The 26097-nt window shown below is 38.8% G+C and overlaps 1 protein-coding gene and 1 long non-coding RNA gene across 2 annotated transcripts; both read right to left on the bottom strand.

Annotated features, from left to right (window-relative positions):
- Positions 1-1956: 1956 nt before the first annotated feature.
- LOC146519305 (uncharacterized) lies at positions 1957-18038 on the bottom strand. The gene is made up of 4 exons (XM_085159648.1): positions 17254-18038; positions 16267-16298; positions 15024-15050; positions 1957-13835 (listed from the first exon to the last, which is right to left on the bottom strand). Exon 4 carries the CDS (start codon positions 12613-12615, stop codon positions 5107-5109), a length of 7509 nt encoding a protein of 2502 aa, XP_085015774.1. The 5' UTR covers positions 12616-13835; positions 15024-15050; positions 16267-16298; positions 17254-18038; the 3' UTR covers positions 1957-5106.
- Positions 18039-19696: 1658 nt separating this feature from the next.
- LOC146519306 (uncharacterized) lies at positions 19697-22634 on the bottom strand. Its single transcript, XR_014874114.1, has 2 exons — positions 22386-22634; positions 19697-22300 (listed from the first exon to the last, which is right to left on the bottom strand). It is a non-coding gene; the product is annotated as an uncharacterized LOC146519306 (long non-coding RNA).
- Between the last annotated feature and the right edge of the window lie 3463 nt (positions 22635-26097).

Raw genomic sequence — 26097 nt, forward strand, 5'->3', positions numbered from 1 at the left:
TAAAGTTCAACATCAGTAACTTAGCTCGTACACAGCTGTATAGAAACTCCGTTGTGCTAGATAGCACGCAGTAGAGTTATATCAAGTTATTGTAAAAAGTCAGCACAACGAAAATAAACTACACCTAAACTCGGTTTATATCTGACCCAAGTAGAGTGCAGCTCATAACTTCTTACCTGAAATTCAGTTAACCTCATGCTCCGACTGGCAGCCGCCTACTTCTCCTGCCTTCGGTTTCCCTGATCCATGATTTAGCTCCGCATTAGCCACCACCGGTTGATCGGCGGCCGCCTCGCCGCCTCATATGTCTCTTTCCCCGCATGTCCTTTCTGTCCTACACCGGTGGCTAGCTGCCTTCTGTTGTAGCAAACAACTGTTATTTTTTCCACATCGACCAGCATCTGGACAACCACCTTTCACTGTTTATACCGTTACTAAAATGAATAAATGAATCATCGGCCCATATAAACGAAAAATAAGTCCAGCTGAGACACAGACTATTTATGAGCGATCGGGGGTGAAACGAGTGTAAGCCGCCTCACTGAAAGCCAAGCCCGGGTCCTAGCTAGCCGACTAGCCGCGCTAGCTAGCTAGCGACTAGCCGCGCTAGCTGGCTAGCAGCAACATCGTGAGAAAACTGTTTCTAATATGGGACTTCTTGATAAAACGAGCAGATATTTGAAGTTTACACACCTACATTCTCGCTTGAAAATATCTTAAAAGTTTATTTTGTGACCTAGAAACACAAATAAGAGGAATATAAAAACGAGGTGGCAGCCGCCATTGTTTCACTCGGTAGAGGCGTGCTATGAATTATGGGATATGGAGTTTTCCACCAAGCATACACCCTTGCGCTTACCGTAAGTATTCAATGGTTCGCGCAACCTTAAAACTTCCAATGGTTCCTGAAAGCAGCGACGCTATGCGCACCGTATATATTCTCGTCATTACGGTAATCCAAACACGGGTAGACAGGCCGTAGCACCCCCGACATACCACTAGAGTGAGCCAACACACCACAAATGAAGTTTGAAATCTGTTTCTATGGGGCCAAAAGTTGAATCTTTCTCATGGGCCTAGAAATGGGCCTAAATTTGCACTAAAATCTAAATATTTAGAAAACTATCAAAGTCATAAACACCAAAAGTCATAGCATACTAGTCCAGACCCAGCCGCACAAAATGATATAACATATGTAACCCTTGTCTGAAAACTTTGTGGCACATAAGCGCGGGAAAATTTTCACTAAAATATTAATATTTAAAAAACTATAAAAGTCATAAACACCAAAAGTCATAGCACACCATTCCAGATCCAGCCGCACAAAATGATATAACATATGTGAACCTTGTCTCAAAACTGTGGGGCGAGTTTCGCTACAAAATTTCAGGCGGAAAAAGGAAAATAATAATAACTAGAAAAATTTGCATTTCCTGCGAAAATGCAGTGTGGATGCTGTAAAGCTGAAGCTGTCTGCTGAAAATAGTTGAAAATAGCTGAAGAAGCTGAAGAAATCAAAGTCAGTGTTTAAAAAGTTGTTGAAATTTTAATAACTTTGCAGAACAACATCAAGTTAACAAAACTGTAATAACTTAGCAGAAATGCAATAACTTAGAAGAAACATAACAATTCAGCAGAAATATTGTAGTTTACCAGAAGCTACAACTTAGCAGAAATGTATTAATTTAGAATAACATAACTTAGCAGAAATTATATAATATAGTAGAAAATTAATAACTTGGCAGAAATATTACAACTTACCAGAACTGCTATACTTTTGCAGAAATGTAATAATTAGGCAAAACTGTCAACAGATAACAGCTGAAAACGCTGAAGTAACCTCAAAGTTACTTGTTTAACTGTGAAAAATTACCAGAAACATTAGAAAAGGAAGAAAACCAATTCAATTCAATTCAATTTTATTTATATAGTGCCAAATCACAACAAAAGTCGCCTTAAGGCGCTTCATAGATACAGAGAAAAACCCAACAATCATATGACCCCCTATGAGCAAGCACTTTGGCGACAGTGGGAAGGAAAAACTCCCTTTTAACAGGAAGAAACCTCCGGCAGAACCAGGCTCAGGGAGGGGCGGCCATCTGCTGCGACCGGTTGGGGTGATAGAAGGAAGACAGGAATACCAGGCAGCAGATAAACTGATGTGGAACAAAACCAAGGTAAAATTGCAGAGTTTACACAGCTGGTGAAATGTAAGAATTGCAAAAAAAAAAAAAAAAAAACCCAAACAAACAAACAAACAAACAAACAAAAAAAAAAAAAACAAAACCCACAAACAACATTTAGGTAATAAATGCACAAGATGATTTGATGATAAATATGGTACCAATCTACAAAATACTGTCAAAATGAAGTCCACATTGTGATATATTTCAGGTGTGGAGAGTCACACAGCTGAACAATCGATATGCATATTTAAAGAATTAAATAAAGAACATTGTTGTGGAATAAATTACAGTGAAAAATAATCACTACCCTGCGTTAGAGAGTGACTTATGATGAGGTATTAATTGGCTTAACTTTACCTCTAACAGCTTTTCACATAGTGCTGTGACCAGGGTGAAATCCATCATAAAGTAACTGTAAACAGTAGAACCATTAGCATGAATGTTATGGTTCTACTCTGATCAAAACTCAAGTCAGCAGTGTGACCTGATATAAAATGATAAAGAGGAACACGTGTGACCTTTATGAACTTTTCAAAATGACTTTATATTTCTGACCCATTATCTATATATATTAGAGCAGATGTGGAAAACCACTGTTAGACCTACTCTATACTAACACAAACACAGTCAAAAATTCATTGCTAGTGTGACATGTGGTCCTTTTTGCCTTTGACCAATGATATGCTGGTTACTTGGACCAGTTTAGTATTTGCTGTCACAGAGGAATGTTAACCATAAATAAATAACATGGAAACTGTCACCTTAAAGCCTCATTGTAAATATCATCACAAACAGATGTTTTCCACACAGTTAACAAAGCTCCACCACATCCAATCACTGCATATAAATCTAAAAGAAAACAACAACAAATAAAATGTAATTAACACAAGGGAAGTCTAATGAGCTTGGAAAGAAAAGCGTCTGGACTTCTTTGAGTTGCTTGAAGACGTTTCACCTCTCATCCGAGAAGCTTCTTCAGTTCTTAGGGTCAATGGTGGAGAGTCCCAGATTTAAACCCAGTGGGAGTTTCCCTCCAAAAAGGGACAAAGGACCCCCTGATAATCCTCTACCTAATCACATGAGCCAAGGTGTGAAAGTGGGTGTGGGTCCCAATCAGCCAGGGTTTCGGGTGAGCTTATTGTGAAACCTGGCCCCACCCTATCATGTGATTTCCTGAGGTCACATGGCCCAGGATGTGAGTGGGCGTTAAGGTGTCTAGGAAGGGATCTCAAAACTGGATTATAGATGGCAGACAGTTGGTGTCGTAAACCACCGCCTCTGTTCAAAGATGGTCGCTCACAGTGGACGTAAATGGCTTCTTTCACTCCTCTTTCAAACCATCTGTCCTCTCTGTCCAAAATGTGAACATTGGCAACCTCGAAAGAGTGACCTTTGACCTTAAGATGCAGATGAACTGCTGAGTCTTGTCCTGTGGAGGTGACTCTTCTGTGTTGTGCCATGCGCTTGTGAAGTGGCTGTTTGGTCTCTCCAATGTAGAGGTCTGGGCATTCCTCGCTGCACTGTACGGCATACACCACATTGTTAAGTTTGTGTTTAGGAGTTTTGTCTTTCGGGTGAACCAGTTTTTTTTTTATCAAAGATAAAGAATCATACCTCTCTCTGCTCTGAGGATCACTGAGCATCTCTGACAGGAAATACAGTTTCCTCAGTATCAGTCATAATTGATGGTCTCAGAGGTGTGTAGTGTGGCAGCATGATGATGGTCTCCAGATCAGGCAGGAGGTCAGGTGATGGGTGTGTCATCTTCTCCATTGAAGGCACACTGGTATGGCAGTTCATAAAACAGCAGTCTCTGTGTGGCATGTAGTTATCTGTGCAGTCCAGCACTGATGGATCAGGTTTGGCTCAGCAGTTCATGAAGATGGTGTTAAGATGTTGTTTCAGCTGAGGATGGTGAAGTTTGAAGGTTTTGCCACAAAGGAGACTGTGCCCTCTCTGAAAAAATACATCTACAAAACAAGTGCTTTTAACACCACCCACCCAGCTCAGCCCCCAAGTGTCTATGTAATGCTGGTATGGGGTGTCGGTTACTAAGTCTAATTAGTGCATCAGAAAGCGTGGGCTACACCTGAAAGCCCACACTTTCTGATGTCTTTGTTTATTTGCAGCTTTTTCCAGCTGCTCAGAGAATTCTGACTTGGCCTTTATCCACCCAAACCCAAACCCACCAAGGCCAAGTCAAACTCACACACCATACCAGCATTACATAGACACTTGGGGGCTGAGCTGGGTGGGTGGTGTTAAACTGTAGTCGGGAACATTCAGAAAACTATCCATTTACTTCTAAATCAGTTTTTATGCATATTCTGTAAGCTGTACAAATGTTTTTCTCTACATAATGTATCATTATAGACATCTCTGGTAGCCTAAAGATAGTTTAAAACTTTTGACATTTTTTACCTGTAAAACATGATAAGCAAAAACTCATTCATCTCAAAAAACTTTTGATTCTACAAAATCTACTATAATCAAGAAAATATAATTGTCTGTATTTATTCATGTGACTCATAATAAATACCTGCATTTATCTGGGATTTATTTATTTACTATTTCATATTTTAAAGCCCTTGGAGGGGAAGATCTCATTTGTTGAGCTACATACGTCACAGTAAAAAGATTTAGTCATTTAAAACATGAGAATAAAAAAAATGATGTTGGTTTAATAAATGTTGCAGCACATTTCAGATCAGAGGTGCATGATAGCAGATGTTCCCTGCTCTGCATGAAGTTCAGCCATGATTTGGTGAAATGATTAATAACATTGCAATAAGAAAGGGTCTTCTGCCAGACAGAGTAGGGAAAACACTTTTTTCAAATGAAAAATCTCTTACATGCTCTACAATCAGTAAACTCTGTAACAAAAATGATCTGTAATTGTTTCAAAACTCACCACACGACTTCATGATTGGCTCAAGGACAGGACACAAAACACAGGGTTGTGGTAACTGTAATATGTTCTCAAGACACCTGAATTGAGACGTTGCTGTGGCTGAGAAATGAAAATGAGGTCAAGCAGGGTATTCTTGTCTGTAGTGGCAGAAGTGATCAGCTGTGAATACCCTCTCGACTGAAACTGCTCCAGAATCTGTTTTCTTCCACTCTGTAACTGGTTCTCATTAAAATCTCCACACACAATTATTGGGTGACAGTCCATTATTTCAAGTGAATCTAAAAGACTTACCAGGTTTTGCATGAATGGTGTCAAACTGTAGTCTGGAGGTCTGTACACAACAGCAATGAGCGCAGGGAATGGAGCCTGAACCTTCAACACTAAAAACTCAAGATCAGTGACATTATGCAGATACTGTTTTACCTGAACCTGAAAATGATTCCTCAAATACACAACAACTCCACCACCACTTCTGCTGGCCATGTGAGGAAAGTTTGTGTAGGACACATGTCTGTTGCGTTTGAACATGGTGTAGCCGTCCAAATGAAGACTATCTGCAACAAAGGAGCCTTGGAGGTGAGACTCAGTGAGACACAAAACATCTGCTAAGCACATTTCATGATGACTCTTGATGTCGCTGATGTGAGATGGCAAACCCTCTGTATTGTGATGGATCAGTGTAAGAGTGTCAGGTCTGCTGGCTGTTTCTCTGACCTGAAGAAGAGGCATCATTTCCTCAACACTTGCTTGTCTCATGGTTTGGAGCGCTGCAGTTACCTCAGGATTGGCATAAATCTTGTTCTCATCCAAGTCCTGTAAATAGAGTCCACTGAGAGACGTCACCCTGCTGAGAGCAACATAAGCCATACCTGGTTCAAAAATGTTCTTCATTGAAACTACAGCTGTCTGTGTTGTAAGACCCTGAGTTTTGTGAATTGTGCAGGCGAATGCTAGCTTTACAGGAAACTGTCTGCGTACCGCTCCTTTAAACTTCAGACTCTCCTCTGCTCTCTCAATGTAAACCAGATCATCAGATGCTGCATTAGAACTGTGGTTGTGTCTCATAGGCTGCCGGTTGTCCATTCTGAGCCCCAGTTTAATTATGTGTCCATCATTTTCAGATCTCACCACCTTTACCAGTATACCAAAAGCACCATTGACTAAACCGTTTAGTGTGTCCAAGTTTCTGGTCAGCATCACTCGAGCTCCTTCAGCAACGTTCAGAGTGTCAGGTAAATTATTTCGCCCACCTGTAAATGGTTTGTCTCTTCGTGTCATTCTGCCTGTACATTTATCCTTCTGGAAATCGTCTGCAGTGATGATTATGATGTTTGAATGAAGCTTCTTCAGGGTATCTGTGTTATGGGATTCCACATTCTTGTTGGTGGCATAAATGTGTAAGACCTCAGTTGGACATTCTTCTGGTGCAGTCACAGCCTGTGACAACAAATCTCTGTCGCACTGAGAAAGCTCATCTGTCTTTTCTTTGACTCTAATCCTGTTCAACATCTCTGCAAAGGCAACATCATCTTTCTGACGCATGATCTCGGTTAGAGTGATCATCTGAAAATGTTCCTGCCATAGGTCAATCTGTTCTGGATCGTAAACACACAGAGGTTTAGACTGTCGCACTGGTGGCAGCTGGTAAAAATCTCCAACAGCTAAAACTGACATTCCACCAAAAGGTCTTTGAGTGCCTTTGATTTGTTTCAGTCTTGCATCCACATAAGCAAAAAGGGGTTTTGAAACCATCGAAATCTCATCAATAACAATAATTTCAGCATTTATAAGCTCAGATCTGACTTCATCCAGTTGATTACCAAGTCCTTGAATGGGTGGTTTCAGACTCCTGGGTAGTTTCAGTAGAGAATGTAATGTAGAGCCATTGATAGAAAAAGCTGCTGTACCGGTAAATGACGTCAGTAAAACAGTTGGATTTGATATGTCAGCTTCTTCTGCATTAGAAGGGAGTCTGCTCAGGATCTTTGATGCTTCAGAGTGAATACATTTAATCAGATGTGACTTTCCAGTTCCTGCACCACCGTTGATATAGAAGAAAAATGGATCTGGGTTCAAACCACAAACTCGCTGAATACACCAGTCTCTTATGGCATAGAACACGCAGGCCTGCTTCTGGTTCAGATTCTGATACATTACACGTACCACAGCTGGATCGACTGCAGGTTGTTCTCTGACGGCTCTGATCTCTGTTACAGCATCAGACTGACGACTGTAGTCAGGGACATTCTCCTGTTCGTTCTCATCATCAGAATGTCTCTCAGGAAGATTCTCATCACATTGCAGCCTCACAACTTCAGATTCATGAGCCAGATTACACCATTCATCGATCACAACATCCCTATTTTGTTCAAACTCTTCCAGTGCACTCTCAATATCCTCAGAGTTCTTCTCATACTTGTCTTTATTTCTCTTTACAATCCTTTTCACAGACTCACTGTGGTCTGAACATGGAAGTCGTACACAACCTGAGTTGTAGAAGGACTGATAGGTTTGGAACCCTTGTGGTTTCAGTTCCTGCTCTGATCTGTGTGGAAGGTAAAGTCTCAACAGTCGACCATAATATTGCTCAGGATCTTTTTCTTGTGAGCAGTGGTAATACCTGATTATAGCTGGTTTATCATTCTTTCGCCTTTGTACAAATCCAAGCTGGTTTAGAAGAGGAAGCACATCTTTTCCTTCATTTGGACCACTCACCAACCTGCACAGGGCAGCAAAATCAGCCAGCGACATTTCCTCATATTCTGGTGTCTCAGGTCTGCATTTGTATTTATCACTCAAACTTGTCATCCAAATATTACAACTGTCGTGTGTTGTGGTTTCCAGGTAGCTCATCGGGCGACTCATTTTTACTGGGTTATCATCTGTTGGTACAAATACAACACTGCGGGAACATTTTTTCATTTTTAGGCCACAGACTCGAGTCACACACTCCTGTGCGCTGATTTCTCTCTTTTTTGAGTAAGCCTGCATCACAGCTCTCATTTCATCACATTCATTGACCGTGTTCTTTGCAGAGTTATCAAGAACTGTCTTCAGGTATTCAGAGAGGCCAGATTCTTTCTTCGTTATATATTTACAGAGGTATTCTATACATGAATAGGCATTCAAAATGAATGAGACATCTAAATTAGAGTTCCAGGCTTCAAGCAGGTCTGGGTTGTAATTGCTGATCCAACAGTCCTTTGGGTCACGTTTCAGAATCAGCGCTGTTTTCTTGTTTATGTCTTGGAGGCATTGTTCATACTCATTCATTGTCAAGTTGCATCGTGACAGAATCTGCTCTATGGTGAGCGAAGCAGCTTCAGGTTCCTTCAGCAGGTTCAACAAAGGTCTGAGTTTGGCTTTTGCAGCTTCAGTGTCTGAATCCTCATCCTGTCTCACAATCATTGTTCTTGTGGCTGGTGGTTTTGGAAACCCAAATCTACAACCAGAGTTCACACTCTTAAAGCATGTTTTTGTGTGGTTTTTGCTGTGCTTTTGTAGTTCAGTGACTTTTTTGTGCAGTTCAGGTTGTTTTTCTGGATCAGGGAGTTGAGCTGAGATGTATCTGTCCACAAAGTCACATACAGTTTGGTCATCGTCCACATCTACTTCTACCTTTTCTTGAATCCACAGCAACATGTGTATATGCGGACTACCTCTGTGCTGGAACTCAACTCTGTAAAAGTAATCAATGATTTCACCAAGGGGCTGTGCAGGAGAAAAAAGCAAATCTCTGAACAAAGCCTCAACACGTTTATCAAACATTCGCATGGTGGTTACTGGATTTGATCTTAGAATTTCACACTTTTCTGACCAGACCAGGGCTTCAAAATCAACCTCTTCACCTTGCTGTCTCTTTATTGCTTGAATCACTTCAGGCCATCTCATCTCAGCAGCAGAGAAAGTGACAAAGAACTGAGGTGTTCCTATTTGACGAAGCATACTGAATAGATCTTTGGTAGTTTTCTGCCAGTAAGCTGGAGTTCCTCTGAGTGGCTGCATAAATCTGATTGCATCTTTATTTCTTACCAGCTTCTCTACTTCTGTCTTACTTTGTAACATTCTTGATGTGATTTTGCGTCCATCTTTGGTCATAGTTTTACCTTTCCTTAGCTGTATTGTCATGCTGGAATTAGCCAAATGTATTTCAGTGACAAACTGTGAGAAAAACAGGTAATTTGTATCTTTAGCAAATCTTGCATCAATGTTGAAAAGCCTTGACTTGAAGTAAGCACTCGGTGTGAGCTTGAGACGTCTCTTTTCATCCAGTGTATTCTGACCAGTAGGAAACTGCACAGGAAATGCCATGGCTTCCAAATGAGGAGTTCTGAAGAAGCTAACAGGATTGTTTCTTTCTGCAGGAGCCACACAATATGTGTTATCACTGAAACAGAGAATCTCTTCTGAAATGTCTACAGGCTGCAGACAACTTTCTAGAGCAAAACCTCCATTGTTCAAATCACTTTCTGGTTCCTCTGGATTGATTTCCTCTGGTTGGTCATCACAGGATTGCATATTAACATCTTGTTCACTTTCAGACTCTGTTTCACACAAAAGGGCATCTTTTTCATAGTTGTCAATTTCCATTAAATCTGCTTCATCATAATCATCACTTCCCATGCTAGCTTCATCACTGCTGTCATCATCAGGTAACGTTGGATCACAAAGCAATGCATCATCTCTGATAACAATATCTGTGTACTGTGGGTGAATCTGTTTGAGTTTACGCAGGGCTTCAATGAGTTTAGACCAGGTGACAGTCTGGAACAGCTGATGGCCTTTGTAGCACAGTCGTCTTTTCAATTTCACCCTCATTATCTGTGAATGGCTTCTGAGTCTGGGTAAACATTCAACTGTTTGTTGGACCTCAGATGGTACACACACCACATTACCACGTATGAGTCTCTGTCTGCCCTTTGGAAGAGGAATAATCTTAGCAAAAGGTATGCATTTGGCAATCAGATGTCTCTCCAGAATGTTGAGATCACACAGTTCAGCTGGAATATCCTGCAGTTCTAAACCATTGACAGCAGCAAGCCTTGGCATGCATCCACTTTTGAGGGAACTGTGACATGTGTGACAGATATACTCCTTTTTTCTCTCAACAGGAAAGCTGCAGTGATCATTACATGCTTCATCACACACATGAACAAATTTACCAGTTAGACACTGTTGAGCTACAGTTTGGTGTTTTGAGTAATTTTCTCTTTTGCAGATTTTCACCTGATTAGGAAAAGAAGCTTTTAGACAAACAGTACAAACATGAGATGGTGCTGACTTAATGTTGGATCTGAAACGAGATATGGCCTCATTCATTAAACTGTTATCTGGATGACACTGTAAACTCTCAGCTGGTCGATGCATCTGGCGATATTTTCGTTTTATCTTCATTGCACATCTGATATTATGCATCTGTCTAAAAGAAAAACCGTTCCAATATTTTACTCTCATTCGTTCTCTCATATTGTCCTTGTGTTGTTGCTGAAATTGTTTCTCTTCTCCATAACGCTTAGTCATGTAAGATTGTTTTTTCTTTTTAAATTCTTCGCTTTCTTTATATAGTTTATATACATATGTCCTCATGTAAGCTTTATGTTTTTCTCTGAATCCAGCACAAGTTCTGTATATTCTTCTTATACGCTCTTTCTGCTTATCTCTGAATATGGGAGACTCTCTATATGTTCTTGTTATACGTTCCTTCTGCTTTTCTCTGAATATGGAAGACTCTCTATATGTTCTTGTTATACGTTCCTTCTGCTTTTCTCTGAATAGGGGATTGTCTTTATATGTCCTTATGACACATTCTCTTTTTCTCTCTCTAATTTTAGCACTTTCTTTATACATCTTTCTAAAATGTCCTCTCTGTTTCTCCTTATAGGTAGCATTTAATTTATACAGTTCATTTTTGTACAAACTCCTTTTCTGTCTGTGATCAGGATCATTAGACTTCCTAGTTGAGTTTTTTTTCTTTGTCTTGAAGCTTTCATCAAACCTGTACATCTGCCTTTCTTTCGTCTTCTGATTTTCCTTTCGTTGTGGTAGCTTTTGTTGGGTCAATAATCTTCTCCTCATTTTTTGCCTTTGCTGTTTACTATATTTCAGCAGTTTATCTGAGAGTTCCTCTGTTATCTTAGTTGAACTGGAGGTAGTGTTTGAATCATTCTGAGGAACAGAATCTGGTGTTACCTGAGTTTCTCTCACATAAGATGCAGATGTTTCTTTTTCTAAATACTCAGAAGGAAGATGGTTGTTTTCAGTAGCAGCTGTCTCATTTGAATAATCCACTCTGGATGATGTCACTTCAGTGGTTAAAGTGTCTCTCACAGTCTTCTGTGTCTGGTCAGTAGATTTTTGGGAGTTTATTTCATGAACGGCTTCATTTAAAGCTGGTGCTGGAACAGTTGTAGCTGTTTGTCTGTTTTCATCAGCATCTCTTTGGTCAGCAGCATTTTCACTGTGAAACTCGACAGGCTGTAGCTCATAAGTGCAGGCTGGGGCGATGCTAAACATTCGGTACAAATGTTTGATCCTGTCAATCATGTCGTTGAGACGTGTGAATCTTAACGTAACTGCAGTTCCACCACTTAAACCCAGCGACATGGGCATACCTGTAGACTTACGTGGGTGAGGGTCAAAATATGCATATTCACCAGAAGTCAGCCTGCAAACTGCGATGACTGTTCCTCCCATGACTAGCAAAGCGTAGCGAACGTCTGAAGCTAAACACTGTAGTCCCTGTTCAAGGCTCGGAAGATGATCTGTACCATCAAATGTGCCGTAACGAGCAAACTGAGACATGTCCACTTGATACTCGTGTCTGCGGCTGGTGACCACTGTGGGAAGCTCATCGCAGGCGAGAAACACACTGTTCACAAACCTCAGTCTGGCATCTGAATACACGGCATGGCCTTTGTCCAACACACGGTTAAGATCTGCTCTGGTAATGAATTCATCCTCGTGTAAGAATGACAGGAAAACCAAACTATTAGCCATGCATTGCTGATTACGGTACTTTCCATACCTAGGAGAAGCCTGGCTTCGGGACGCACAGATGCTACTCACTCGTGGATGACTTTCACTGTTTGTAACCTGTACATGAGACTGTCCTGGAGCTTCTCCATCATGCTGTGTTTGTACAGTTACCTGGGGCTCAATATGGATTACCTGCATAACTTCAGGCTCTGGGACAGACACTGAAGGAACACCTCTCTTTACCACATCTGCATAAGACACTGTGGCTGTCTCTCCATCATGCTGTGTTTGTACAGTTACCTGGGGCTCAATATGGATTACCTGCATAACTTCAGGCTCTGGGACAGACACTGAGGGAACACCTCTCTTTACCACATCTGCATAAGACACTGTGGCTGTCTGAACACTGCTCTGCACTTCTGTGCTGGGAAAAGTTGAAACACACACCTTTACCTGCTCACTGCTCTGAGAAACATTCACCTGTTCTTTTTCCTTCTGACGTCTAAGCTTCTGGGACTGCGACCTTTGACCTTTTCTTGGCATTTTGCTGAAGTACAACCTGGAGCTTATATGTGGTTATACACAAATGTAAACAAAACTGAACCTTGAAACACAGAAAAACGTAAAACTCCTCAAGTTACTGTTAAATCAGAGAAATGTACTATTATACTACTTTAAATGTTTTTATGAATATATAAATAGATGTTAAAAAGCTGATTTGTACTCCAAACTCAAAATAAAGGAAATTCAAAGTTCTCTGGAAACAATTTGGTCCGTTTTATTGTAGCTCTTTTAGAAACGGTATAATTTTACTTCTTATATATTTTTAACCAGACTGGTAAATAAATACAACTTCTGAAAAATGATATGCAGAATAAATCTCAACAATCAACAGGCTATAATAAAAGTCTTAGCTCTTGGGGGAGTTTATGTAAATCTTTCAGATATCTAAAATTTAAATCAAATATATGGAGCTTTGGTGGTGTGGTGATAAGATGACAGGCGATGATGATTCTTCAGCTGGATGTTCTGCAGCAGGAAACAGGAAGTCTGGGTCCTCAGGCACTTCTCGATGACAATACTAACTGAATACTTACACTGAGTGACAAAATGGGTTTGTCCTTAAATAACAATACTATAAACTTGCAGTCAAATGTTATAGCCAATGAAACAGACTAGAAAAATGTATTTGGATCTAATTTATTATTTATCTGAATGTATGTATTACAAAATAACCAGATTATCTTATTACAAATAAACTTTTAAAAAGGTGATATTTTATATAACTGATCAAAGTAAGCCAAACTAGCAGTGTTAATTCCAAAGTCTAATGCAAAATTAAAATGACAAATATAGGGCTGTGTAAGTAGTTTCTACTATAAGTTCTACTGTACTGTAATTTTACTACTGTATATTCAACTTTCTACTTGTAATTTCCAGCAAAATGACTGAATGTGAGAGTTTAATGACAGGAAAGAAGGAGCAGTAAGAGCAGAGATCTCTCAGAATTCTGTAACAGATAGATCAAGTACTGGTAACTTGGATTTCTGAAAACTTGGATTCTCAAAACTTGGATTCTCAAATTAGATAGAGCAGTAGAGATAGAGGGATACAAGATGGAATGGCTGTCAAATTAGATAGAGCAGTAGAGATAGAGGGATACAAGATGGAATGGCTGTCAAATTAGATAGAGTCGGGAGAGTGATAGGATAGACAGAATTGCTTATAATGATAGAGAGAGAGGATCTTCTGCAGCAGGTCACCTGTAAGACACAAAAGGCCTGGAATTAGTCGTATTTCCAATATGCTTGTATTTATATTCTTCAGACTATATGGCATACCTAAAATCCTGTCATTTTCTCAAAAATATACAATGTGCCTAGTGTATCGATTCTGGTTATGCTTACTGACCTCGAACGGGATTTCTGTGATACACAGCGATCCAAATTCTGTCAAATATTTTAGTAAGATTTCGGTAAGCTACAAAGCTGCGCTGCTTGATGTATTGTCAGAGTTCTACAGTAAATTATTGGACTGAACAGAATGACAATGTTTAACAAATGATGGTGGAACTGTTATAAGGACATTTTTGTGTTCTATTAAAACAATAAACTGAGTCTATAAACTCACACCAAGACGTGCAACTACAGTAACTTACTGTAAATATTATATGGTCCAAATAAACCCGCACACTGAGGTTACAGCAGACAGTTTCAGGCCTCCTGCTTTAAACACTTTATATCCATTAAACTCAAAATTATTTATTGACTGGCCAAAAAGAACAAAAACTTTCTCACATTTGCCTAAAAACATCTTGATGATCAGCAAGAGCTGTGCGGACTCACGGTACTAAACTGAATCTTCTAAAGTGAGAGAAATATTTCAGAAAAACACCAGCATTAAAGTCAAACATGGTGCCGTTACTGTGATTGTCCAGAGTTCCCTTACTACTTCAGGACCTACATCAACTCATCAGGTCCTAAGCTTAAGTTTAATCAGACTTGGGATTTGCAGCAGGAAATTGATCTGAAGCACACAAGCAAGTCCAACTGAATGTGTTGGTGTAGACTAATCAGAGTCTCAACTTTAATGAAATTGAGATCCTTGAAATGATTTCAAAACACTATTTTGGACCTTAATTAAGACAACTGAAATTAAAGTGGACCAAAATCCCCCAGTGATGTAAATCAGTCATTACTAGTTACTATAAATGCTTGATGGTAGTTGTTGCTATCAGGGCTTTCACAGCTGGGTATTAGAGAACAGATAGCTGTGGTTTGGTTTTCTCTGCTTCAAACATGAAATCATCACTTTAAAATTGCTTTTTTTGTATTTATCCAGGTCATCCTTGTTAGATGATTTGAAACGTGACAAAAAAAGCATGAAAAAAATAATCTGCAAGGAAGAAAGACTTTTCCCAGCACTGTACCTCAGACAAGACCTATACTTACCAGACTTGAGACGATCAGATCAGTTGCCTAGAGAAAGGAAACAACACATCAGATCACTGTTTAATGACTTAGACTGTTGAACCTCTTCACACACAATCCAATTTACTGTGACATTAAATAACTAGTCAAATCGTCAATTTCTTCATGCCTTTATGAACTCACTGTAGTCTAAAGAGGACAAACTTTAGAGTCTCAGATGGCTTTAACATGTTTAATAAAAACATTCATACTACAGAATTGCAAAGAATAGGCACCAATATTTGTTGGTACAGATTATGGCTTTTTAGCTCCATCATTTTCTATCACAAGTCAGTGCTTAATAAAGTGTGGAAAAACCACAACTGTTAACCTCATTTCAGATTAAAAATGTTGAATACCATTTAAAAAAAAAAGAAAAAAAAAAAAATTAGAATCAACAGAAAACCTCATCAGGTTTTACTTCTGATCTGAATATGTAAATCCTAAAATACATGTAAATTTTGACATGTCATAGTAACAACATTGGCACACCATTTTTGCAATTAAAATTTCTTAAAAATTATAATAAAAAGTCCTTCCATTGTACCTGTTGGCAGGAATCTTTTTGTATTTTACAATATTTCCCTTTTATATATTTTCAAACACACTGTATCAAGCAAATTATTAAGAAACTAATTTAAACTTAGTGTATATAAATTACACACAGGCTTTAACATACACAACATTGCCTACTCACAACTCTGGTTCGCTTAGTTTTTTTTATTATTGCTTAAATGTTTAACCTAACACTTCTATTCACTCAGGCAAAAGTACTTCTATAGTGGTCTGACTTTAATGTAATACATAAGCAGAATATGAGTGAAGATATAAATCAACAACTGTGGTGCTCTTAAGTGTTTAAGCTACCACTTACACTAACTCACCTAAAATGCGTTCATAGTTGTGTCTCCTACGTAAATCCACAAACAGAGAACACGAACAACTGTATAAAAACAGTTGTTCGTGTTCTGTATAAATATACTGTATAAAAACAGTTGTTTGTGTTCAAACATTAAAATCAGACATAAATGGCCTGTTAAACTTCAGGGACAGTCAGAGATCATGTGTGGGGCCTTTGCTGCTACAAGGTATAAATTCTGACCATTTGTTTTTGCCCATCAGTAAATGGTAATGTAACAAAAACCAAACTACGTTAGGTAAGTTGCTAAACATGTTACACAGTGACAATGTCATATTACTGCAGTTACAATTGCTGCTTACTTACCAGCAAAGGCAAAACCGAAGTTCTGTTTCACTCTGTGTAACAAAAGAACAAAAACACAGAATCAGACAACTGAAATCAGCATCAGAGTCAATACTGCATCACAATCTGTAGTGAAAAAAAAATCTGTTAAATTCTTTGTTTACAACAGCTTTACTATAAACACCCCATCTTCTCTTTCTGCACCTTATTAAAGATTTCTGTCTTTACTAAAGTGATGTGTCGTTTTATCCATCTGCAATAAGCCACAAAAATTCCTCATTAACGTAAAGCTCTAATACTTTGGTGCTATTACATAACAGCAGATATCACAAGCAATGATTTGCTCGCACTGCACACTTGATCAAATGATAACATCACAGTTTCAAAGCATGCAACAATCACAAATGATACTTGATACTATAAATGCTTGATGGTAGTTCTTGCTATCAGGGCTTCCACAGCTGGGTATTAGAGACCTAGAGACCAGCATGTTCTCACATTAGAACAGATAGCTCTGGTTTGGTGTTCTCTGCTTCATACGTGAAATCATCACTTTAAAAATGCTTTTTTATATTTATTCATATCATCCCTGTTAGATGATTTGAAACATGTGACAAAAAAGCATGAACAAAATAAATCTGCAAGGAAGAAAGACTTTTCCCAGCACTGTACCTCAGCCAAAATAAACTCACTTTAGTCTAAAGAGGGAAAAATTTAATTGCAGAGTCTCAAATGGCCTTAACATGTGTAATAAAAACATTAATTACTACAGAAATGCTTTGATAAGCCTTTAAAATTAAAATTAGACATAAATGGCCTACTAAACTTCAGGGACATTTTTAGGGACACTCAGAGGTCTAGTGGGGGGGCTTTACTGCTTATAAATCCTAAATGTGTTTTTGCAAATGGCAAGATATCACAAAAAGCAAAACTATTGTATGTAAATTGCTAAACATGTTACACAATCCCAATTTCATATTGCTTCAGTTACAATCATTGTTTACTTACCAGCACAGGCAAAACCAAGCTTCTATTTCACTCTGTGTAACAAAAGACAAAGAGCAAAAATACAGGATCAGAAAACTCAAATTAGCATCAATACTGCATCACTCTCTGTTGTCAAAAAGATTCACTAAACTTCTTTGTTTACTACAGCTGGAATACAAACAACAACTCTCCTCTGTTTTCTTTGGTCTACATCTCATTTAAGATTGCAATAACACTCATACATGAAAAACTGCACGATATATTTTTAAGGCTTTAATGTTTGAGGTGGTCTGCATTCAAATTCAACTTCCTAAAATATTATCAACTGCACATAGTATCATTAAATATGCTGTAGTTTTAAAATAAATATCTATGTACCATACTAATAATAATATACTGCCATATTTTATTTATGTGAAGGCGGGCTGTTGTTTATTTCATTAATTTTCCACAAAGTGAGAATTTAAACTGTGCTGCAGATTTAGGTTGGCACAAACAAGCCTTTGTTAAACAGTTCTTAAAAATTAAAGTCTCCTGTTTAGGAGTTCTTATTATTCTTGGGCTATGTCCACATGTACACAGGTACTTTTGAAAACGGAGATTTTTCTATGCGTTTGCACCTTTCGTCCACACTTAAACGGCGTTTTCGGTGACTGAAAACGGAGATTTCTAAAAACGCTTGCCAGAATATTTTCAAAAACTCAGTTTCTGCATTTATGTGTGGACAGGAAAACGGAGGAAACGCAGCGCCTTTTTTTGACGTCACACTGTGCGCCACATTATTGTTTCGGTGAAATGCATTTCTACAATACTGTTACTGTTAATTGTTCTCTCTGCAGTGTTTAAATACTTACATATACACACAGTTACTGTCTCTCCCCCCCCCACACACACACATATCTGCTTTTATGCCCCATCTTTGTTTGCTATTTCTCCCCGAGGCTTCTAGACTTCTGATTGGCCAACATTTCTACATGGTTAGGAATATATCGCCACCTGTTGCTTTGGCATGTTGCTGGCAGCGTTTTCCTTCATTTCTGCATTTACGTGTGGAAGGGATTGTTTGTTAAAACGAAACGGAAAATCTCAGTTTTCAAAAATACCCGTGTACGTGGGGACATAGCCTATGTTTAATCGTCAGTTTCTCCCTCCCTCCTTTCTCTTAATTAACCCACAAGACCTGGACAAATGTGACTCTTTTTCTCCCGTGTTCGGTCAGAGGCGGTAAAATGGCTCCTTTGATCTTGCCGACAGCGGAAACTGAATCTATGGGGGTTCGTTAAAAACGTTACAGCCTAAGGAATGAGGCTGTTTTAACTAACTGATTTGTGAAGAGAGCTAACTGCACCTTATTTAACAGACTGAAAAACACGAACACACCAAATGTAATTAATAAAACCACCCAATAACCGTGGTTTACAGTCAAATGAATTATCTTCATTTCACACTGGGCTCATAAGAGCGCTAGGCGTTAGCATTGGGTTGTTAGCGTTAGCTCATCAAACACTGCTTTTACATACAAAAATGACAATTTTTCACTAAAAAGCAACCATTGTGTTACTTTAATATGAGTTATACCTCGGCTGGCTTTATAAATCACTAGCAAGAACTGGTTAAATCGCGCAAACAGAGTATAGACATTTAGGAGAGGAGAGGAGAAGCAGCACTTACCGAAAGCGAACTCAACAAAGTGTGCGGAGTAGTGATGGGTCGTTCGCGAACGAAATGGCTCTTAGAGCCGGCTCTTTGAAGTGAACGATGCGAGCCGGCTCCTTATTGGGAGCCGTGAGGTTTTTTTTTTTTTTCTTTCTCTCACCCTCTCTCTCGCCCTTTTTTCCGCTAAACTCCGCACGCGCGGCCTGTACTTTACGCTGGGCAGAGGGGGGAGGGGCGTTAGTTACACTCGCAGTAGCACAGGAACAGAGCCAGAGAGAAAGAGAGCGAGGGACAACAACATCACATTAGAAAGGTATAGTAATCATCCACTATTTTCAGTTGCAGATGATAAAGGATTCAGAAATCATGCAGGCCCATATGACAGAGAATGTGCATCTTCTTTTTGTTTTAATATTTTAATTTATATTTAATTGTGTTGTGGTTTGCAGTGTTTTGTGTTGTTTCACGTTAAATTTGTTTAAAAGGAAAAAGCTGAAAATTTAAAAATTTAAAATGTAAATAGTTGTTTTTTGTATTATATGATTTATTTATTACATTTTATGTGGAGTGAATAAATAAAGTGTATTTATGGTGGCCCTTAGAGTCAAAGCATGTACAATCTCCAAAACACGTAAAAACTCCAAAACACGTAAAAACTCCAAAACACGTACAAACTCCAAAACACGTAAAAACTCAGAAGCACGTACAAACTCAGAATCACGTACAAAAGTGCTCCAGGATGCTAGGGCGCAGTGTTGAGCTTTTGTTTCCTAGTGGCTACACAAGCCAGGAAGTATCAACAACCGGATTTGGTGTGTGGTAGTAACAGGTAAATGAACTTTTTTTTTTTTTTTTTAATTATTTGAATAAATATGAGTGCTTGTGTATAAATACACAAACAATACACACATGCTTTCAATTGTGTAATTTAAGTGATCTGGGTAGCTCTGTTTTGGAAGTTCAGTAAACACTAGAAATGTGTTTTGGAGTTTGTACGTGCTTTTTGGAGTTTGTATATGCTTTAGAGTTTGTACGTGCTTTGTCTCTAGGGGCCATATATAAACGTATATAAATAAAACCACTTTTTTTAACATTAGTAATTCCTTTTCTGCATAATTTTATATTATTGGTTAATGATTAAATAATTAAAGCAACAAAACAACCTGAAGAGCCGGTTCGGAGCCGAAAGAGCCGGCTCTTTTTAGTGAGCCGAGCCGAAAGAGCTGGCTCTCTAAAAAGAGCCGGAAATCCCATCACTAGTGCGGAGAGGCGGATGTCAGCCAGTCAGGTAAAAGATGAGGCGTTCACGGGTAGTAGAAAATTCCAGTATTACACATATTGGGCATTGTAAACATCAAAAATGTAGGTAATTTTAAATATTTTATACAATATTTGCTACAGAAAAAAACTAGCAGAATTTTAATTCTATAAGTTGAATAAATATTATTAAAAGGCTCTTCTCCTGAACACCAACACCAAAGAGCTGGTGATAGAGTTCACCAGACCTAAAAAAAACAAAAAACAACCAGTCCAGGACAGTCTGCAAAGATGTTTTAAAGACAATATATTTATATATATATATAAACCTTATCGATTAACCTCAAACAAATGACCATAATTTCCTAACCGTAAGGGCTAGAACGGTCATTCTTAATTCTTACACCGTTTTGTTCAGAAGAGATGGGGGAATCTTCAAGTGTTGACAATTTATCATTAAAATATGAATTATTGAAGATATTTGACTTGTAATGGACCATAACTGAGTAGAGGTGAAGCAAAAACTGCTTTGACTTGCCCTCAGCTGGCTGGGAAGCCATGGAGGCCTCAATATACAAATTTATATGTCTCATCCCTAAGATATGATTGGCTGGCTGGGAAGCCGTGCAGCCCCTGATATTTAAATTTGAATGTCTCAGTCCTCACAGAGAATTGGAAATATATAGAAATAGTATGATTAAGCATAAATACTACATTTACTAGAAATACTATGTTTTAGCACAAATACTATAAAATGGCAGAAATACTATAATTTAGCAGAAATACTATAATTTGGCAGAAATAATATCATTTGGCAGAAATACTGTTTCAGCACAAATACTCTGGTTTAGCACTAATATTATAACATAGCAGAAATACAATTATATAGCAGAAATGCTATATTTAGAAAGAAAAATATAATATAGTAGAAATAGTATGATTTAGCAGAAATACTGTAATCAGCACATATACTGTAACATGACAGAAATTCCTCCACTTAGTAGTAATACTATAACATAACACAAATGTTATGATTTGGCACAAAAACCATGATTTGGCAAAAATACTATGATTTAGCAGAAATACTATGATTGAGCAGAAGTACTAAGATGTAGTAAAAGTACTTTGATTTAACAGAAATACAATTATGGAGGAGTAATACTTTAAAATGGGAGAAATATTGATACACACACACATACACAGAGCCTAAAGGGAACAGTATTTGTGCCATGGAGTGTTAACAAGAATGTGAGGTCCATATTAGAAAAGCTGGTAAAATGATAAAAGTTTGCAGAATTGTAATAAATGATGAATATGAATTACTGGTCTGTGATAGTGTATTAATTTGTAGGGAAAAAAAAACACGTTGCCCAATGTGGAATCGAACCCACGACCTTTGGCTTGCAGACCCATGTCACTACCAACTGCGCCACTAGGAAAGAGAGTGAAGGCCTGGAAAACAGGGTGATGAGCAGTCAGAATTAGATCGCGGTGAGAGGCGAAAAACGCAGTTTTTTGGAGTTACAAAACGTCGTGTAACTCAAAAACTAGGTGGACTAGAAGCATAATTCTTGTACTGGGTGAATCAGCGGACTTTGGTGTACTTTGACTGCGATTTTCATTGCTCTTTGTACAACCGTCGCTGAGACATGACAAGAGAAGAAACGGCAGACCTCAGATATGATTGGCTGGCTGGGAAGCCGTGCAGGCCCTGATATGTGAATTTCAGGGCTAAGTGTCTCAGTCCTCACAGAGGATTGGCTGCCTGGGGACCTGGCAGTAAAATATAGAAATAGTATGATTAAGCATAAATACTATAATTTAGCAGAAATACTATAAAAAGCAGAAATACTATAATTTAGCAGAAAAACTATAATTTAGCAGAAATATTATAAAAAGCAGAAATACTATATTAAGCACAAATACTATATTGTCACGGTATGGCATGGCAAACCGTGGGGGGTGTGGGGAAGGAGGACCCAGGCGCGGTGCTCTGTGTATAAACAATGCGTTTATTTACAGTGTGTGGAAATAACACCAAATTCCAGTGCTTTCCCCTGACTCCCGTGTCGTGTCTTCTCCCAGTGTTTGTGCTCTCCGCTCCCGTGTCTCAGCACTCCCCGTGCTGGCTGCTGTCTGGCACTCCACCCCTCTCCTGGGGACACAATAGAAGCAGCCGTCAGGACACATACAATCGCGGGCATACACACACACTAACCAAGCACAACTGGATGACTGACGTGGAGTCTCACGTAATGATCCCGCGTCGGTGGGAGCTCCAAGACTCTCTTAAGTAGCTTAAGGCTTAAGTAGCCAGAACCAAAACAAGCAAAAACAACAAACAACAAACCCTCCCAGGTCACAGTCCCAAAGTCAGACCGCGCATCCCGCAGCGGCGCAAAAAAAGCGCCGCTCTCCCGGCGCGGTCTCCACCCGCTCATCGAGCTCCGGCGCGGGCTCCACATGCTCACCGAGCTTCTCCTGCTCACCGAGCAGCGGCGCGGGCTCCTCCGTCAGCAGCGCTGGCTTCTCCTGCTCGCCGGGCAGTGGCGCTGGCTCCACCGGCTCGCCGAGCTCGCTGGCAGTGCGAGCTCCACCGGCTCGCCGAGCTCCTGCTCGGGCAGTGCGAGCTCCACCGGCTCGCCGAGCTCCTGCTCGGGCAGTGCGAGCTCCTCCGGCTCGCCGAGCTCCTGCTCGGGCAGGGCAGGTCCGGGTGGCGACGTAGCAGCCGGTGAAGAAGATGGCAGAAGGGTGACTGCAGGCGGTGAGATGACGGCGGTGCCACAGCTGCAGATGTTGAAGCAGCGAGTGGTGTGGAGACCTCTGACCGAGGTGATGTTACCTGCGCTGTCGGCTCGTCCACTGCAGACACAAACACAGATGGTGAGGGAAATGGAAAATTGTCCGTACTACTCACCACAGCCGACTCTTGAGAAGTTCGTGGATTAGGCTGCGGTGAGGAAAGCCGGCGGCACGAACGTCGTTTCCGTGTAGACGTCGGGGCCGGCATCTCAGGCTGTGAATCCACCAGCGGTCCGGGCCGGTGACCAGCCTGAAAAGGAGAGTGGAGGTGGAGGGTGGAAAGCAGGAAGTCCAGGACAACTGGATTGAGGGAGTCCACCAGCCAGGGGAATTTAACAAGTGTCTCCACATATGTACAAGCATAGAGCAAAAGGGGAAGCAACACCAAAAATACATAGTAATACATATAACTAGTACATAACTGCACAGGGATCCTGGGTTGCTCAGACCCAGAACCCTGACATATATTAAGCACAAATCCTATAAAAAGCAGAAATACTATAAAAAGCAGAAATACTATAAAAAGCAGAAATACTATATTAAGCACAAATCCTATAAAAAGCAGAAATACTATATTAAGCACAAATACTATAAAAAGCAGAAATACTATAAAAAGCAGAAATACTATAAAAAGCAGAAATAGAATATTAAGCACAAATACTATAAAAAGCAGAAATACTATAAAAAGCAGAAATACTATAAAAAGCAGAAATAGAATATTAAGCACAAATCCTATAAAAAGCAGAAATACTATATTAAGCACAAATCCTATGAAAAGCAGAAATACTATATTAAGCACAAATACTATTAAAAGCAGAAATACTATAAAAAGCAGAAATACTATAATTGAGCAGAAGTACTATGATTGAGCAGAAGTACTAAGATGTAGTAAAAGTACTTTGATTTAACAGAAACACAATTATGGAGGAGTAATACTTTAAAATGGGAGAAATATTGATACACACCCACATACACAGAGCCTAAAGGGAACAGTATTTGTCACAAATATTATATTAAGCACAAATCCTATAAAAAGCAGAAATATTATAAAAAGCAGAAATACTATATTAAGCACAAATACTATAAAAAGCAGAAATACTATATTAAGCACAAATCCTATTAAAAGCAGAAATACTATATTAAGCTCAAATACTATAAAAAGCAGAAATCCTATAATTTAGCAGAAATACTATAAAAAGCAGAAATACTACAATTTAGCAGAAATACTATATTAAGCACAAATTCTATAAAAAGCAGAAATCCTATAAAAAACAGAAATCCTATAGAAAGCAGAAATACTATAATGTAGCAGAAATACTATATTAAGCACAAATCCTATAAAAAGCAGAAATACTATAAAAAGCAGAAATACTATAAAAAGCAGAAATACTATAATTTAGCAGAAATACTATGATTGAGCAGAAGTACTAAGATGTAGTAAAAGTACTTTGATTTAACCGAAATACAATTATGGAGGAGTAATACTTTAAAATGGGAGAAATATTGATACACACACACATACACAGAGCCTAAAGGGAACAGTATTTGTCACAAATATTATATTAAGCACAAATCCTATAAAAAGCAGAAATACTACAATTTAGCAGAAATACTATATTAAGCACAAATCCTATAAAAAGCAGAAATCCTATAAAAAGCAGAAATCCTATAAAAAGCAGAAATACTATAATATATGCTGCCAAATAAGGGTAAAGTTCTCTATTTCTCACTAAACACACACACACACACACACACACACACACACAGAAAGAGAAAGAAGCACGTTTGTAGGTCAGTCAAGCAGCCTGGGAGCTGCTGAATTTGAATCCACCAATCAGAGAGGCTGTGTACTTTTTCCCGCCAAAACAGGTGCAGCCGTTTTTACACAGGCAGCAGAGAGAGGATTTTTGCAGTCTATTTCTCATAGTGAGGACTACCCTCCAAACAAATGGCCATAATTTCCTAACCGTAGGGGCTAGAACGGTCATTCTTACACCGTTTTGTTCAGAAGAGATGGGGGAATCTTCAAGTGTTGACAATTTATCATTAAAATATGAATTATTAAAGATATTTGACTTCTAATGCACCATAACTGAGTAGAGGCGAAGCAAAAACTGCCTTGACTTGCCCTCAAACAACGCTTTCTAACTCTAAATATATTTGGAGTATCGATATCATTCTTTCACCGTAAGAGACAGCAGGCTTTGGTTAACAACCATGGAAATTTTCAGGTCTTTGTGGAAATCTATCAAAAAGATATGACGAGAGAAAAAAGTGGCTCATTTCCAGAGTTTGAAATCTGAAGAAATCTGAGCGAAGGACGAATTTCCTACCCTCAAACAAGTCTAACTCATCTCAGAACGGTAATAGGTGAGAAAATAATTCTTGAATTGTGAGCGTCAGGAGTGTCTGAAGATATACTGGGACAAGCCTTATGTCTTAACGTCGCTTCGTTAGGGAGATATGACGATTCGAATATGCCTCTCATTACAGAAATCAAGCGGTGATTTTGAACAAACTCTCCATTGACTTTCTATGGAGAGTTTTGAGACTTTGTGTTGGTCTGAGGAGATTTGCCAAAATTCTATAAATCCCACAACAATGATAATGACATTTTCTGAAAGCCAGCAAAAATACCTACGTTTTGATGTATAATTTGTGGAAGTTGAGTGAAAATTGAGCAAGTAGCAAGAAGTTGTTCGGACATGAAGAGAAGACTGCGAAACCTTCAGTGCCTCACTTAGAACCAACTGCATAGCAACCATAACAACCCATGTATTTTGTGAAAAATCACAATTTTGCAACTCAACACTTTAAGGGGTATAAAAATAAAACGGTAAAAGATTTGAAAAAGCTGATTTATACCTGAATAGCCCAATAATTTGAGAACATTTTAAAGTTTGAATGGTTGTTCTAAGTGAAAATATGAGGAAGTAGTTAAGTTTCAAAAACAAGCAAATTTTAGCAGAATTGCGGAAGTTTCCCATTCATTTCAATGGGACAAATTAAAGGAAAAAAGCTTAATATTTTAAAAAGTATAATAGTTAAAATACCAAAAGATATAGCACACATTAGCAGAAATAGCAGAATAGTTTAAAATTTGAATGGTGAAAATAGCACAAAAATTGTGGAAGTAGTTCAACGGCAAAA

Source organism: Neolamprologus multifasciatus, chromosome 5, assembly GCF_963576455.1.
Source record: "Neolamprologus multifasciatus chromosome 5, fNeoMul1.2, whole genome shotgun sequence".
NCBI classification, from domain to species: Eukaryota; Metazoa; Chordata; class Actinopteri; order Cichliformes; family Cichlidae; genus Neolamprologus; species Neolamprologus multifasciatus.